The sequence below is a fragment of the Cebus imitator genome, unplaced genomic scaffold (genome assembly GCF_001604975.1).
Source record: "Cebus imitator isolate Cc_AM_T3 unplaced genomic scaffold, Cebus_imitator-1.0 Scaffold496, whole genome shotgun sequence".
NCBI classification, from domain to species: Eukaryota; Metazoa; Chordata; class Mammalia; order Primates; family Cebidae; genus Cebus; species Cebus imitator.
The window spans coordinates 919451-935015 of record NW_016107811.1 but is presented as its reverse complement, the minus strand read 5'-3'; the positions used below and the strand labels follow the sequence as shown (position 1 = coordinate 935015).

At 52.0% G+C, this 15565-nt stretch overlaps 1 protein-coding gene across 1 annotated transcript in view; it reads right to left on the bottom strand.

Annotated features, from left to right (window-relative positions):
* Positions 1-15565, bottom strand: part of ITGA11 (integrin subunit alpha 11) — a 138549-nt gene that overhangs the window by 38330 nt on the left and 84654 nt on the right. The window contains exons 8-11 of the mRNA XM_017513586.2: positions 13298-13442; positions 12634-12799; positions 10856-10926; positions 798-942 (exon numbers count right to left, since the gene is read on the bottom strand). Coding sequence (XP_017369075.1) covers positions 798-942; positions 10856-10926; positions 12634-12799; positions 13298-13442 — 527 coding nt within the window. The remainder of the gene's footprint in view (positions 1-797; positions 943-10855; positions 10927-12633; positions 12800-13297; positions 13443-15565) is intronic.

Genomic DNA, 15565 nt, shown 5'->3' with positions numbered 1-15565 from the left:
TTAGGGGGAACTAGGGGAGGGACAGCAGGGGGTGGGGAGTTGGGGAGAGATAGCATGGGGAGAAATGCCAGATATAGGTGATGGGGAGGAAGGCAGCAAATCACACTGCCACGTGTGTACCTATGCAACAATCCTGCATGTTCTTCACATGTACCCCAAAACCCAAAACACAATAAAATATATATATATATATAAGAAAGGAATAAGCCATGGTGAATGGGACATGGCTGGGATGGCCAGGCGACTGCTTCTGCAGAGCTGGAAAGTGACTTAGGCCAGCAGGCTAAGGCCTTGCGGCTGGGACCTTCGCCATCAATGATTTTTGCTTCTCTCTAGATACTCACTTCCAAAGTGTTTCATGGGCAGTGACTTCTGCCTTGATTGTGAACATTAAAAAATAAAAATGAATGCAGGTGCCACTCAACTTGTGTTTTGCCTTAGGGAGGCAGGCTCAGTGCGCTGGAACCCTAGTCAGCCTTAAAAACTTTAAAGGCACAACAACAGCTGACCCAGGGTCTAGAAGCACCAAATGAAACACTTTGAAGGGGCCGGGGAGCTGCTTGTCCTTCATTCTACCTATTTTCGGAGAGCCTGCTCCATGCTGGGCATGGTGCTGGGCGCGGTGGATACCAGGGCGGAGAAGAAATGGCCCGTGGATGATCTTTGGGGTTGAATGCTTGAATCAGCCCAGAATATACACAGCAGGCCCCTCACCCGTGTGTGGGCTGGGCGTTCTGCAGCCCCTGGGTGCCCTCCCTGCCCGCCACCCACCGCCTCCCCTCACTCTGGGCTCTTACCCAGGTAGGCAGCATGGTTCTTGAGCTCATCTGGAAACTCTTTCAGGTAGGACTCGCGGAGAGGAATGAGCTTCCCGGCACTGGTCTCCTTCAGCACAGCTCCGTTCCAGTCATAGGCACCGACGGCTCCCAGCAGAACCCCGTCCTGGCATTGGGAAGCGGACACACATCAGCACCTATCCTCATGGGCCTGCCGCCAGGAGTCACATCAGGCTCTGTGACCAGTGAAGCCTCTGCCAGCCACCTCGGGCACCTTCTTCCATGTGCATCATTTAGCGACCTAACTTCTGGTGGGGCTCTTGGCTTTTGAATGAGCCAAGGAGACCTTCTTGCCTCATCCCATCCTTAGCACAAAATGGGTCAAGCCGATAGCAAGGACAGGAATTTAGGAAAAAAGGAATGTTCTAGAAACAAACTCTAAATCCAGGGCCAAACTTCCATCCCTCCTTGAGCTTCAAAACCCTCTAGGGACCCTCTCGCCACTGTCCACTCCTTCTGACACTGGGGGAGGGAACATGTCCCCCCTAATTGCCCTTCTTCAATATTTCTTTGTAGTGTCTGAGTTGCTTCCGCGTATGTAAACCTAACTCCTTGGTTTCTTCAGTAAACATCCACTGAGGTCTCCTTTGTGCCAGGCACTTGCTTGGTGCCAGGGATATTGTCCCTGCCCCCACAGAGCTTGAAGACACAAAAATAGTAATAATAAAAAAAAAGACTCAAACAACATGCAGTTGCAATCTGTGATTAGTGCCATCAGGGAAATCACAGTGAGGCTGAATCTGGATTGAGATGGGGGGTCACGAAAAGTCTTCTAGGACGTCACGTGTACCCACGCACCTGAAAGATGGGCGGGGCCAGAGAGAAAGAGGAGCTGGAGAAAAGGGCCAGGAATAGCCCGTGCAAAGGCCCTGAGGCTGGAGAGAGTGCAGAGCGTTTGCTCATAAGGAACTGAATGCTGTTTGATGGGGCTGGAGCACCAGGTGCAGAGGGCCTTGAGATGAGGCTGGACAGGTAAGCCAGGGCCACCTCCATGTCAGCCAGCACCCCGGGCACTGTTGCTTGTGCTTGTTTCTCAGGGCTTCAAGGGGCTTGTTCTACCTACCAGTTGCAGGACAAGGGGAAGTTTTAATGCTTGGGCAGGAAGACAGGAAACTATGGCTCCTTGAGGGGAACTTTCTGGGCTATTAACCCCATGGCCCTTTCTTGAGGACTGGGTCCACTCACCCTCTCTCTCTTGCACCCCCGATCCCCCGATTCAGCAACCCACATAACTAATGGGTACAGGCAGACAAACAGCTGGCACTTGGAAGAGGAAGGAAAATGATCAGGGACAATGAGGGGCCCAGGGAAGGCGGTGGAAGCAGGGAAGGGCTGCCTTCTGGGTGACCGTAGCCATGACAGGGGTGGAGGCAGACGGTCTGGACCCCAGCTTTGGGCTTTCGAAACACGGGCAGGTAAAGTCACCACGGAGCCCTCCCTGAGCCTGGCCGCCTGGCCGAGCTTGAGGTTCCCACCACTTTACAGAGTCAAACTGATCTTACTAACCCGGGAGAGGCAGAACTGACTGTTCAGACAGAAGGTTTTCACAGCTATGAATAAGCTGGTCTTGGGAGTCGATGAGCTTGGTTATGTTTCAGGCTGCACTTGCCAATCAGCCTTCTTCCTCCTGCTCTGTATTCGAGCCTCTCTGACAGTCTGTCCCAGGCAGGACGGGAGCCAGGAACTCAAATATTCACTGTCCACAAAGTCACCGCCAACATTCCTGCACGTGGGGAGTGCTCTGTTCTTTGCGGAGTACTTTCTCATCCATCTGTCCATTTGGGCCCAGAGGCCCCGTGAAATCAGAAGGACAGATGTTCATTATCTGCACTTGACAAATGAGCCGCTGAGGTTCAGAGAGGGGAGGGGACTTGCCCAAGGTCACACAGCAAGTCAGAGGCAGGGCTGAGGCTTCGACCAGAGAGGTGAGTAGGGCAGAGAAGAAAACATCTGTTTCTCCAAAGGCTGCTATGGATCCTGTTATCTTTCTTTTTTTTTTTTTTTTTTGAGACGGAGTTTCTCTCTTGTTACCCAGGCTGGAGTGCAATGGCGCAATCTCGGCTCATCGCAACCTCCGCCTCCCAGATTCAAGAGATTCTCCTGCCTCAGCCTCCCGAGCAGCTGGGACTACAGGCGTGTGCTACCACATCCAGCTACTTTTTGTATTTTTAGTAGAGACAGCGTTTCACCATGTTGGCCAGGATGGTCTTGGTCTCTTGACCTCAAGATCTGTCTGCCTTGGCCTCCCAAAGTGCTGGGATCACAGGCATGAGCCACCGCACCCGGACCCTGCTTTCCATTTTCCACCTGAACCCTCCTGAGGGAGGAGCGTGCTATTTGAGGTCTGCCTTTCTTTCTTCCTTTCCTCCCTCTCTCTGCCTGCGGAGTCCAGGCTTCTGTGCTCCATGGACAGGCCTTTGAAGATGGATTTCTGGCTTTGCAGACGGCAGGGCGCTCCTGTGATGTACTGAGAAGGGCTGGCTGGCCCGGGAGCCTTGGATTCAGCCGGGGAAACCCTTCACGCTGACTTTCCTTGTGGGGGCTTGGGGAATCCCTTTGGGGCTTTTAGGATTGGCAATGCAGGGCCAGGTGATCGCTTCCAGTCCCACCTTATGCCATTTGAACCCTGGCAGCAGCTGCAGTGGAGGCCCGTTCCTCAGAGCGAATTTGTTGGGGGCAGGGAGAGTCTTCTGAGGATGGGTACACCGTGAGGAGCGGGCAGGTTAATGCCACCAAAGCAAACCTCAGTATGTCACAATCTCCTCCCAGCTGGGGAAGCCCAGACATTTAGAGTTTAGAAAAATCTAGAAGGGTGGGGCAAAACAAGAGAAGGGACCAAATCCTTAATAGGAAGCCAGGCATGTGGGCCCAGCTGGCAAACAAACAGCGGGCATTCCTGGGAAGAGCTGTGTCCCCTACCCCGCAGGCCTGGCACGGGCTTCCTGTTTTATGGCCTCCTTTTCTATCGGGGACCACCCGGGCTCCCATCAGATGTTATCAGGGTGTGCGTGGGTGGCCTTGCACGGGTGGACCTTCCCCGCAGGCTGGTTTTCCTGGCGCGCTGTGCAGACATGAGGTCGCAGGCTTGACAGCTGTCAGGAGGTCCGAGGCCACGCCTGTGGACAGGCCTTTGAAGATGAACTTCTGGCTTTGCAGATGGCAGGGTCCCCAAGGACACTGTAGCTCTACCACCTGGAGTGTGCGTAGCTCCCACCACCAGACCCTGCCAGCTCAGCTCTCAGCTGGCTTCCGATCTGGCCTGTGACCTGGCCTCTGGGACAGCCTTGCCTTCCCAGCTGAGCTGCATGCTCCCAGGGCATGTGACCGTATCTCTCAAAGCTCTGTGTTTCGGCCAGTCCTGCCCCGAGCCAGGGTTGGGCCACAGCACCGGCGGTGCAGGCAGCAAGGTCTATGGGCAGTGGTTCCCATCCGGGGTGGTTTTATGCCCTAGGTGATGTTTGGTTGTTACAGCTGGGGGTAGTGGTGGGGTGCTCTTGGCATCTGGTGGATACTAGATGCCACAAGGCGAGGGAAGCTGCTGGCTATCCTACCATGCACAAGGATTGTCCCTTACGGCAGAGGTATCCAGCCCAAGATGGCACCAGGGCAGAGGTGGAGGATCCCTGGCCCAGTGGTGAGAGCAGGAAGGAGCTCTGGAGTCAGAGGCTTCCGAGTTCCATTTCCAGCTCAGAGCTTCTAGCTGTGTGATCCCGGGCAAGTTCCTCTGTCTCCTCTGAGCCTTGAGTTCCTCAGCTGTAAAATAGTTCTGCTGTGAGAATCAGCATTTAACATTCTTAGCAGGGTGCTTGGCAGTCAGTGAGTACTTGGTGCACGGTAGTTTTTCGTTCGTGAATCCTTCGGTAAGCATCTCCCCAGTGGTTGGGGGTCCAAGAAGCACCAGGTGTCATAGTCACGTCCGTCATTGCGGTAGTGTGTGAGAAGGGCTCTAGGGAGTCAGGGACCGACTATTTTGGGAGTCCCAGGGCCAGGGGAACAGCAGAGAGAGGGTGAGTGCACAGTGGGGTTAGGAAAGGCTTGTAAGGAAACCTTACTTGATTTATTAGTAAGTCTCAAAATGAACACTTCCAGTTCCAAGCCTTGAGTCCATTTCACAAATATTTTTCAGACATCTACTGAGACAAGTCCAGAGAGGTCAGATGATTTTTCTGAGCCCACATTGCCGGGCGGTACTTCCCTCCTGCCCAGCAGTAATGGAATCAGGATACCAGGTGCCAGCAGTTCTTCCTTCTGGCTCTTTTTGGCGTTTGCGAGGCATGACTGTGGAGCCAGGTAGAGGTAGTTGCTGGCGATGCTGTGGCTGGTGTGACGGGAGACCCCCGAGAGGACACAAGGCTGTCTTCCTCCCCAGAGTCCTGAGCGTCCACGTCAGAACGGCTGTAGGGGGGTGAGGCTCCTACGAGCCCCTTCTAAGGCACATACACCATTTAGAGGGTGGGTTATGTTTTCGCTACTTGCTTGGATTCTTAGAAGCTTATTTCAGCAGGCTGGAAGTGGACCTGAGGAAGGGATGAATGGCCAGGAGGCTTAAATGCGGTGTGGGCAGGAAGGGCCCAGACACAGGCCCTCAGCCTTTCTGTGGAGGAGAGGTCCTTGCCAAGTATGGCGCTGGAATCTGGCAGCTGGGGTGAGCAGAAAGGGTGGCAGGGATGGGGGTGCGCTACGCTGACTGCTCATGCCCCATCAGAGAGTCAGAGGCCCTGGGAAGGAGGCCCAGGAGTGGGCACTAGGGCACAGCCTGAGGACATGGGGTCAGACTTAAGAGGACCTGAATAAACCAGAAATGATTCCTACCACTGGAGTCAACTTACGAACCATTGGGACCAGCACTGCCAGAGGACCTCAGCCGCTGTGCCCTAGACTCCTGGGGAGAGGGCCAGGGGATGGCCTTGACTGGCTGCCCAAGCTGGCAGGTGGAGGAGTCCACTGTTTAGGTCTAGGGGGGCGCGGGAGGGGGTTACAGCCACCCCAGGTCAACCCCTCAATTCGCCATTATCGATCAGCTTCTCTCATTTTTTGTTGAATCAGATACGCAACACCAGTTCACATGGTAAACTCTTAGGGAAGATTACACCTCTCCAGCTTCAGCCACTAAGAACCTTAGAGAACAGCCAACACCCTTCCTTGTCCAGTCCTCAATCTCAGGGGGGCCTGTGGGCTGGGCACAGGCTGAAGAGGCAGGAGCATGGCTGGGGTAGCTCATCTGGGATGCTGGAGGCTCCCTGAACTTGGCCTGTTTCAAAACAGAACTGAGCACTGGTTCTATTAGGTCATCATGTGCGGGGTAAGAGACCTCACCTTTAAGTACATGAGAAAAATGATCTCTTCCCATCAAGGATTTTGTGTAGGCAAGATCTACCCTAATAATACTGCTTCCTTCTGTAAACGTTTGGAGTTGGGGCAGATTTAGGATTTTAGCGTAGGATGGTGGATGTGAAATCCCTGCAGCTGAGCCCTGTGTGGGAGTTCCTCTGCCCCATCGTCAGCAATGCACATCAATTATTTGCAGTCCTCTTTCTCCCTCTGCATCTTCCCCTCAAGGCCCATGGGATTATGGAGGCTTAGAGTCTGGTCCCCCTCTGGAGGTATGAATCCCTTCTTTGGCAGATTCATGCAGCTCCTGCTTGATTACCCAGCTTGGCAGGTAGTTCACTACCTCAGCAGACAGCCAGCACTCATAGAGGCCACTCTGGCTCTTAGTGACCTTTGCATTCATTTCCAAATGCTAATGGAAGCATTAGCTTAAAAATCTATTCTGAAGTTTGACCAGGGATCCACAGCTAGCCTTCCTGACGGTACTTTTTGGAATATTTTCTTTCCCCTTTCTGCACATCAAGACTAGCGTTTCTAGCTCCCTGGGTTTTCCCAATGGCTGGGACCTTTTGCCATCAGCCCGGAATGGAATGTTTTGCGGCCTGGGGACTTGGACTTGGTGGGTGTCCAGGTGATGTCTTGGGGTCTCCTCTCTACCCTGGGCTCTGGTCCTTTCCCTCTCCTATTGTTTTTGCCCTTGCTAATTCAAAGACCGATTCCTTTGCTCGTTTAGGGGCAACAAACCAAGCAAGGAGTCATAGGGCCTTTCTTCCGCCGTCTGAGAGCATTCTACTGGGGACCTCTCCTTCTACCAGAACTAGACAGGCCCGGGGAAGCTTCAGGATCCTTCAGTGTCTTTTCCAGCAGCAGCTGTGTGAGACCATCTGTGGTGCTTCTGGCAGGGAGGGAGCCTAGGGGCTTGCCTGGGAGACAGACATGCTCAGGGCAAAACAGAAAGCTGGACCATTAGCCCTGATCCCCAGAGAGGTCTGACTGACCCTGAGAGCTGAGGAGCTGGACTCCTGGGGACAGGATGGCTGTGGCCAATCATGATGGCATCAGCAGGTGGGCACTGAAAGACCTCTGTGCTCTAAAATAGCCACCCGTGGCTGGTCACAGTGCCAGTCATCCTATGACACTTGCACCATTCCTGTGCATTTGAAAGTTTTTTGTTTTCATTTTTAATACTAAATAGTCTCAGATTCAAATGCGATTGTTGTCTCTTTTAAAGTCCAATCAGATGAAAATATCAGGAGGGATGGAAGAGCTAGGGTACACAGGAGAGGCAAGCTGGGTCCCTCTGCCTGGTGAACAGAAAAGTTGTAGAGCATATGTGTAAGGAGCTGGATAGGGCAGTCATGACCTTGACATGACTGAAGTAACGAGCTGAGGCTGTGAGCTCCTGGGTCTCCCCACTCTGGAAGCTGGGGAACCTGTTGGTCCTGCAAGGACTCACCTTGTTCAACACTGAACTGCGTGGGCCATTTGCAAGACTCAGCTCAAGCTTTCCTGAGTCCCTGATGCCCATCTTAATGTCCCTTCTTTTTAGATTCTCCGAATCCTAGACATACACAGATCATGATTTAAGAGGCAGGACAGTGAACTTATTATTTAAGAGTCTTTCTCCCCGAGTAGGCTATGAATGGCCATCAGCTGAAATATTTCTTTAATGTACCTGGTACAGAGCCTGACATACACAAAGATGCTTGAAGAATGAACAAAGAAAACATTGGGACATTCATTTTCTCTTGTGTCCCCAACACCAGGGCTGACCTCTGAGCTGTGCCAGGATGTTGCCCAGTGTGTGTGCACAATGCTGTCTATTCTCCTGCTTACTGCCCCTGGGGCTGCCAAAATCCTGGTCCTTTAGGGAATGCTCAAGTGCCAAGCCCTCCCTGCATCTTTCTCTGACCACCCCTTCTTCTTCTTCTTGTTCTTCTTTCTTTTTTTTGAGATGTTTTGCTCTTGTTGCCCAGGCTGGAGTGTGATGGCAGGATCTCAGCTCACCGCAACCTCCACCTCCCAGGTTCAAGCGGTTCTCCTGCCTCAGTCTCTGGAGTAGCTGGGATTACAGGCATGTGCTACCACACCTGGCTAATGTTTTGTATTTTTAGTAGAGATGGGGTTTCTCCATGTTGATCATGCTGGTCTCAAACTCCCGACCTCAGGCGATCTGCCTGCCTTGGTCTCCCAAAGTGCTGGGATTATAGGCGTTAGCCACCGTGCCCAGCAATTTTTTTTTTTTTTTTCCTGAGATGGAGTCTTACTCCGTCACCCAGACTGGATTGCAATAGTGTGATATCAGCTCACTGCAACCTCCACCTCCTGGGTTCAAGTGATTCTCCTGCCTTAGCCTCCTGAGTAGCTAGGATTACAGGTGTCTGCCACCACACCCGGCAAAATTTTTTGTATTTTTAGTAGAGACAGGGTTTCACCATGTTGGTCAGGCTGTCTCAAACTCCTGACCTTGTGATCTGCCTGCCTTGGCCTCCCAAAGTGCTGGGATTACAGGCATGAGCCACTGTGCCCGGCCAGATCACCCTTTCTTTTAGTGGAGACCCTTCCTTCTGTACCACCCTGATCATGCTGCTTTGGTTAGCACTGGATGTTTACATGTCTCCCCCCAACCCCCGGATTGAGCAGCGGGTCTTCAGATGGGGGAGGCCTCCATGTGTTGTACATTTTTACCTAGGAGGCATCTCTAGTGTCTTTCATCCTACCCTCGAAGCTAAGAACTGCCATTCAGGATTGTTTGCAAGTTGACTCCTGGTGGCGAGAATCATTTCTGGGTCCTCTTTGCACTTGCGTGGCATATGACAAATGCTTATTAGATTTACTTAAATTGCATTTCCTAACCAGCTCTGCCCTCAGAGACTGGAGACCGGGACCGGTGCTGCCAGAGCACATGACTGTGAATAGATGCCGTCACCTCTCTGTGCTGGGCTCTTTCCTGTAGGACTGTGAGCTCCTTGAGGGCAGGGCTCCGCCTCTGATTCTCCTGGTGTCAAGCTCAGGGCCCAGCACAGAGGAGGCACTGAAAAGAGTGGCTGATCTAAACCACCTAAAACAGGATAACGAGCATCACCTGCCAACCTCGTAGGGCTGTCCTGAGCGTGAAATGAGGTGCAGGGATTTCCTGGAGAAGTTTAAACCGTGTGCACATGTAACAGGGCTGTTATTAGGATAGGGCAGTTACGTTTACATCTTGCTGTTATTCAAGACAGTGGGCATGAAACGGTCCAGATGCAGCGCAGAAAAGTCTGAGCGTGAGTGGCGTTTCCGTCCATCTGCCAGCTGCATGTCACGCACGTGTCCCCCTCCCCTCCAGTTTGGAAGGTCTGACTCAGACCGCCAGAGGTTCCCTCTTACAGAGCAGCTGCTTAGCATAGAGGAAATAGCATGAGACTAATATTTTTCTGATGAATTTTACCCCAGCAGGTCGCTTAACCTTCTCAGGACTTGAATTCGTTATGTGTAAACTAGGAACCAGGAGTCCTGCCCTATCTGCTTCACAGAGGAGTTAGGAGAGGGCAATTCGAGGATGCAAGTGACACAGAACTAGCATGCACTAATAGGCCTTTTCTGGCAAATTAGGAGGAATGAGTACACTCCCATGGTGCCAGCCCAGGCAGAACACACCCCCCTCCACACACACACGCACCGGGGACACCTGTCCGTGCAAAGCACACTCACAGGAGCACGCATCTATACAGGTATTGATCGACTTACGACCTATGCAACTTACAACCATTCAACTTAACGACCACAATCGCTAGCCGCGACTGCTCCGTGTCTGGCAGCGCAAACGTTGCCCGGCTGGGCGTACGACAGTGCGGACCAGCTTCCGGCAGCACTACCATCTCTGCATGCATATAGCCTACTCAACTTACGACCAAATCGTGTTACGACCGGTCTGTCGGACCCAATCATGGTCGTAAGTCGAGCACTAGCTGTACTGACAAATGCAGTTGGTATGTTTCCCCATGCGGCAATCCTGGGCAGGACTTTACAGTATATTAAGCATATTCACAGACATCGACTCTTCTGTCCCCCTTGCAATCCTGGGAGTCTCCAGCCCCTTCTTACGGACCAGCATTAGGTGAAGCACACAGAGGGTGAGTGATGCAGAGCCCCAGATGTCACGTGTTGCTTGTGACACCATGTGCCCCTCCCTCTGTGGGCCAGGCCCCCTGGGACCTCTGCAGTCTGATGCAGCACCCACACAGAGAGAGGAGCCCTGTGGATTGCCCGCCAGAGCACAGCTGGAACACAGGGAGGCCCTCCCGACACTGACATGGGGACTCACCCTGGCACATGCAGGCCGCCTCGGGCACTGGAGCTATTCAAGTCACGTGCCAGTGGCTTTGCCACCTGCCCTGGATTTTACACAAGGCTCTGTGGACTGAATGGGAAGGGGTACCCTGCACCTCACAGGTGAAATGTGGGACTGTTATCTGTAGTCCATTCACTTCTAAAGAGGGCTTAAGACAGTATCAATAGGTGGACGGCCTCAACTGCCCTCTTCCAGCCCACAGAAGATGGGAGGCAGAGAGACCCCAAGAAAGAGAGAAAGCGAGAAGAGCCAGCCCGTCTGTGAAGGTGGATGACAGATCCAGAGAGCTAGAAAGGGGAAGAGCGTGCCCTCAAGAGGCAGGTGGGAGCTCTGTGCCCGTGCCACCACCACGTACCTCCACCACGTGTGAGGAAAAGCCTGTCTGTGACATCTCCAGCCCAAAGGAGGTCTCGTTCTTATTGGTGCCTGCAACAGAGTAACAGAGATGTCAGCTCCATGGCCAAGCACTTAGCACAGACAGAGCTGCCCCTTAGCCCACAGCTCCTGCTTCCTGGGGGCATCATCAGGAAGTGGGGCTCTCTTTCGAGGGGGGCTGTGAGGCTGAGGCCAGTCGTGTGCCAGTCTCCTCAGCCCTCCCCAGCACGCTGCGCAGTGGGGGGCGCCACACACCTTCCAGGTGCCCATGTGGGTTGTAACTGGTAGAACCCACTTCTGAAAAGGGCTCAGAACAAGTTACATTACAGGACATGCATACTGTAAGACTGCTAAAACTGGGGAGAGAGCAAGCAAAAGTGCACGGAAATAGTGTACGTTTTTGCCAAGAAATGGAATTTCCCACTTTGTTCATCCCTTTTCTTCACCAGCTTTGGTTCCAGATGCCTTTGGATGGATCTCAAACATCAAATCGACCCTCAGAGGGAGGCGTGTCACCACTGCAGATTTGGGTAAGAGACCCCATGAGTGCTGAAAGCCCCTCCCCACGAGGGGGCTCCCTGAACACATCGTTGGAATGAATGTTCTCATCACCCGAGGCGACCATTTTGAGGAGAAATACACAGATTTGGATATTTAAGTTCTGGAGTGGGTGTCAAAGCTCACGTTCATGCTTTATATTCATCTGCCCTTGTTTATGAGGGCCATTTTAGTCTCTTTTCCTGTGTCTGTGGCTTGTCATTGCCAATGCACTGCAGACTTCTAAGGCTTTACACTGCCTTCTATTTCTTTTTATAACCCTTCCATATGCCCAAAGCCTGATATTGGAAGGGCCCACTACAGCAATTTATGGTACAAATGAAATTTGTGCAAATCAAAAATGGAGTTTAAATCACAAGGAGAGAGGCCACCTGAAGGACTCTGCAGAAAAAAAGATGCTTTTGGTGGAGTGGAAGCAGCTGCATATGGGCATTAAGGGTTTCAGAATACAGTGTCAGACCCCGCGAGGTACAAGCTAGGGTTGCCTGATGCAATACAGGATGCCCAGTTAAAACTGAATTTCAGACAACAAATAAGTCTTAACCTAAGCCTGCCACACCCACTGTATTTTATTTTTGCTAAAGTTGGCAACCCTGGTTCAAAGCCCACCACCCTCCCAAGCTGTGGGAGCTTTGGCACCGAACTCCTTTGAGTTTCAGTTTTCCCAGCGGTAAAATGAGAACATTAGCAAAGCAACCTGTCAGCATTGTTCATAAAGCGCACAGCCTCATATCCGGCAAGGAGTAACACTCAATTGTTGACATTTATCATTTATTTCTTTTGGTGGAAAGGGTCTGGCTCTGTTGCCCAGGCTGGAGTGCAGTGGCATGATCTCAGCTCATTGCAACCTCAATCTCCTGGGCTCAAGTGATCCTTCCACCTCAGCTTCCCAAGTAGCTAGGACTAAAGGCATGCAGCACCACACCTAGTTAATTTTTGCATTTTTTTTTTTTTAAGAGATGAGGTTTTGCTTTTTTGCCCAAGCTGGTTTTGAACTCCTGAACTGTAGCAATTAGCTTACCTTGGCCTCCCAAAGTGCTGGGATTACAGGCATGAGCCACTGCGCCTGGCCTGGCATTTATTATTGGAAGATCCTTGCTCGGCCATTCGGTTTTGTGGGATTGGGTTGTGCTCTATGGGGTTTACCTGATGATATAAGCCCAGGAGAAAGTGGATCCCCTCTCAGCACGAACTGCTCACCTTCCAGGCTGAAGATTCTGTCCCCCAGGGCATCGACAATGTCCTTCAAGGCAGCCTCATCCGTGACATTGAAGAAATGCTTGTCGTCGGGGTCACTGGCGATGTATTTGATTTCATTTAGAAAAGTTTCCGGATTGATCCCCCTGCGATTGTAGTAACCCAGAACCTGCCAGGGAACAGGGGCAGGAACCGCAAACCAGAACATAGCACAGACTTTCCCATACACCACAGGCCTAGACCTTGGGACCCCACGGCAGGCCGGAGCCAGGGCCAGTGGCCATGGGAATTCCTTATAATGCCATTTGCATTTGGAATGGACTCTCTCTTAGGGGTAAGATAAAGCCCTTGCATTAAGCTAGGGCCCTGGAAGCTGGGAGGTTTGGAGGTACATTCTAGCTTTCTGAGGTTCCAGACCCTCCCTAGCAATAGAGGCGGGGGAGAAACCCAAAGCCACAGCTTTTGTGGATAGGCCAGAGCAGTGCAGAAAGATTCTCAACTTGTTGTTTAGAAGATGAAATGGGAGGCTCTTCTGAGGGCCTGGACAGTTGTGAAAGGTCCTGCCTCGAAATGGTTCTGCCTGGAAATGGTCCCTTGGAGCCCCCATGGATCTGATGGCAAAGCCTCAGAGAGGCCGTCAGCAGCCCTTGGGCGGGCCAGGACTTACGGCCACTGCGTATCTTGTTACGTTGTCTCTCTCGCTTTGCTGGATCACCTTCTCCAGGTCTGGGCTGTCGTGGGACTCCCCATCTGTGATGACAATCATCACCTTCTTGGCCCCTTTCCTTCCGCCCTTCTGGAAAGCCTCTGAGCTGGAAGCCAAGCACAGGGGCAGGGTCATGAGAGGGAAGGAGGATTGGGGTAGCCCCCGACGCTCCTGCAGAGGGGCAGCCACAGAAACCAGGACCGAGTTCTCCTTGGGCAACCCAACAGGTGCCAGGACCTCGAACCAAAGAAGTAGCTGGATTGAGCCTGCCAGGGCTACTCTTTCACCAGCTGCTCAGAGAGGTCTTAGGGCTGTTGTCTTTAAATGAGACTTTGAAAAGCCCCTTTGGAGTCCTGACCTTGCCATTTTGGACAGGCCAGAGGGATGAGGTGGACCTGAGAAGGGAGTTCAAGGGCAGGTGGCAAGCTTTAGAGGTATTAAGTCAGTGGTGAGGAGTCTTTAAAACCTGTTGGCTGGACGTGGTGGCTCGCACCTGTAATCCCAGCACTTTGGGAGGCCGAGGCGGGTGGATCACAAGGTCAAGAGATAAGACTATCTTGGCCAACATGGTGAAACTTCGTCTCTACTAAAAATACAAAAATTAGCTAGGCGTGGTAGTGCACGCCCGTAGTCCCAGCTACTCGGGAGGCTGAGGCAGGAGAATTACTTGAGCCCGGGAGGTGGAGGTTGCAGTGAGCCGAGGTGGTGCCACTGCACCCCAGCCTGGTGACAGAGCGAGACTCCGTCTCAAAAAACAAACAAACAAACAAAGAAAAACAAAACTCCTGGCCGGGTGCGGTGTCTCACACCTGTAATCCCAGCACTTTGGGAGGCTGGGGTGAGTGGATCACCTGAGGTCAGGAGTTCCAGACCAGCCTGACCAACATGGCAAAACCCTGTCTCTACTAAAAATAAAAAATTAGCCAGGTGTGGTGCCTTGCACCTGTAATCCCAACTACCTGGGATGCTGAGGCAGGAGAATTGCTTTAACTCGGGAGGCGGAGGTCGCAGTGAGCTGAAATCACACCACTGCACTCCCGTCTGGGTGACAGAGTGAGATTCCACCTCAAACAAAACAAAACAAAACAAAAAACATGACTGTTGATAACCAGGCCTCATCCAGATCCCCGAAACTGGAATCTCTGGGTAGTGGCCTAGGTATTCGTATTTTCATTTTTATTTTGTTGAGACAGAGTCTCACTCTGTGGGCCAGGCTGGAGTGCAGTGGCACAATCTCAGCTCTGCAACCTCTTCCTCCCGGGTTCAAGCGATTCTCGTGCCTCAGCCTCCCAAGTAGCTGAGATTAGAGGCATGTGCCACCATGCCCAGCTAAGTTTTGTATTTTTAATAGTGACAGGGTTTTGCCATGTTGGCCAGGCTGGTCTCAAACTTCTGGCCTCAAGTAATCCGCCCGCCTCTACTTCCTAAAGTGCTGGGATTACAGATGTGAGCCACCACGCTGGGCAAGCATCGGTATTTTCTAGCACTCTGGTGAGTATCCAGAGTTGAGACTCACTTTCCTTAGAACTGAAAACAGGATGTGCCGGGTGACTCAGCACCCAGACAACACTAACCCATAAAAGACATACAGTGAGGCCGGACAGAGCTCTGACTTCCTCACGAGCACTGCTTTGATTCTATTTTGGAAATATTAAATATCCAATTCCATGACAAATGTTTCTCTTTCTCACTTTTTGTTTTCAGTACCTGGAGCATGAGCTGGATCCACCTATCAGGCAATCCAGCCCAGAGGGCAGCGGGCCTGGCACCTCCACCGTCAGCTTGGCAGAGGTGCAACATCCCATCAGGCTACAAAGCGTGAAAAACTGGCTCCCAAACCACCACTGGTCTTTGGTGCCCCTGTGGCCGGTCCTCCTTTAGACCATGAGGTTCTGGGGGTACAGGCATAGTCTCACCAAGGAGTCTGGCCCAGAAGTTAGAATTTGCCAGTAAGGATCTAAAGATAAATGTTCTCTTAGACTCAGAGGTTATTCCTCATGGGTCTGACCCATGGCAAGGCAGGACAGGCCATAGAGTTAACATCTGTAGTGACAGGTTAAAGGGCCAGATGGTTTTGTTTCTCTTCTTACACAGCACACTGAAGAACTGAGGTGTATGGTTTAGGAGTTGGGAAATTCATAAAAGCTGGAATAAGTTAGTTTAGAACATCTTCACACTACCAGCGAAGAGAAAAAACATCCGCCATTCTCTTAGCAGTGCTCCAATACG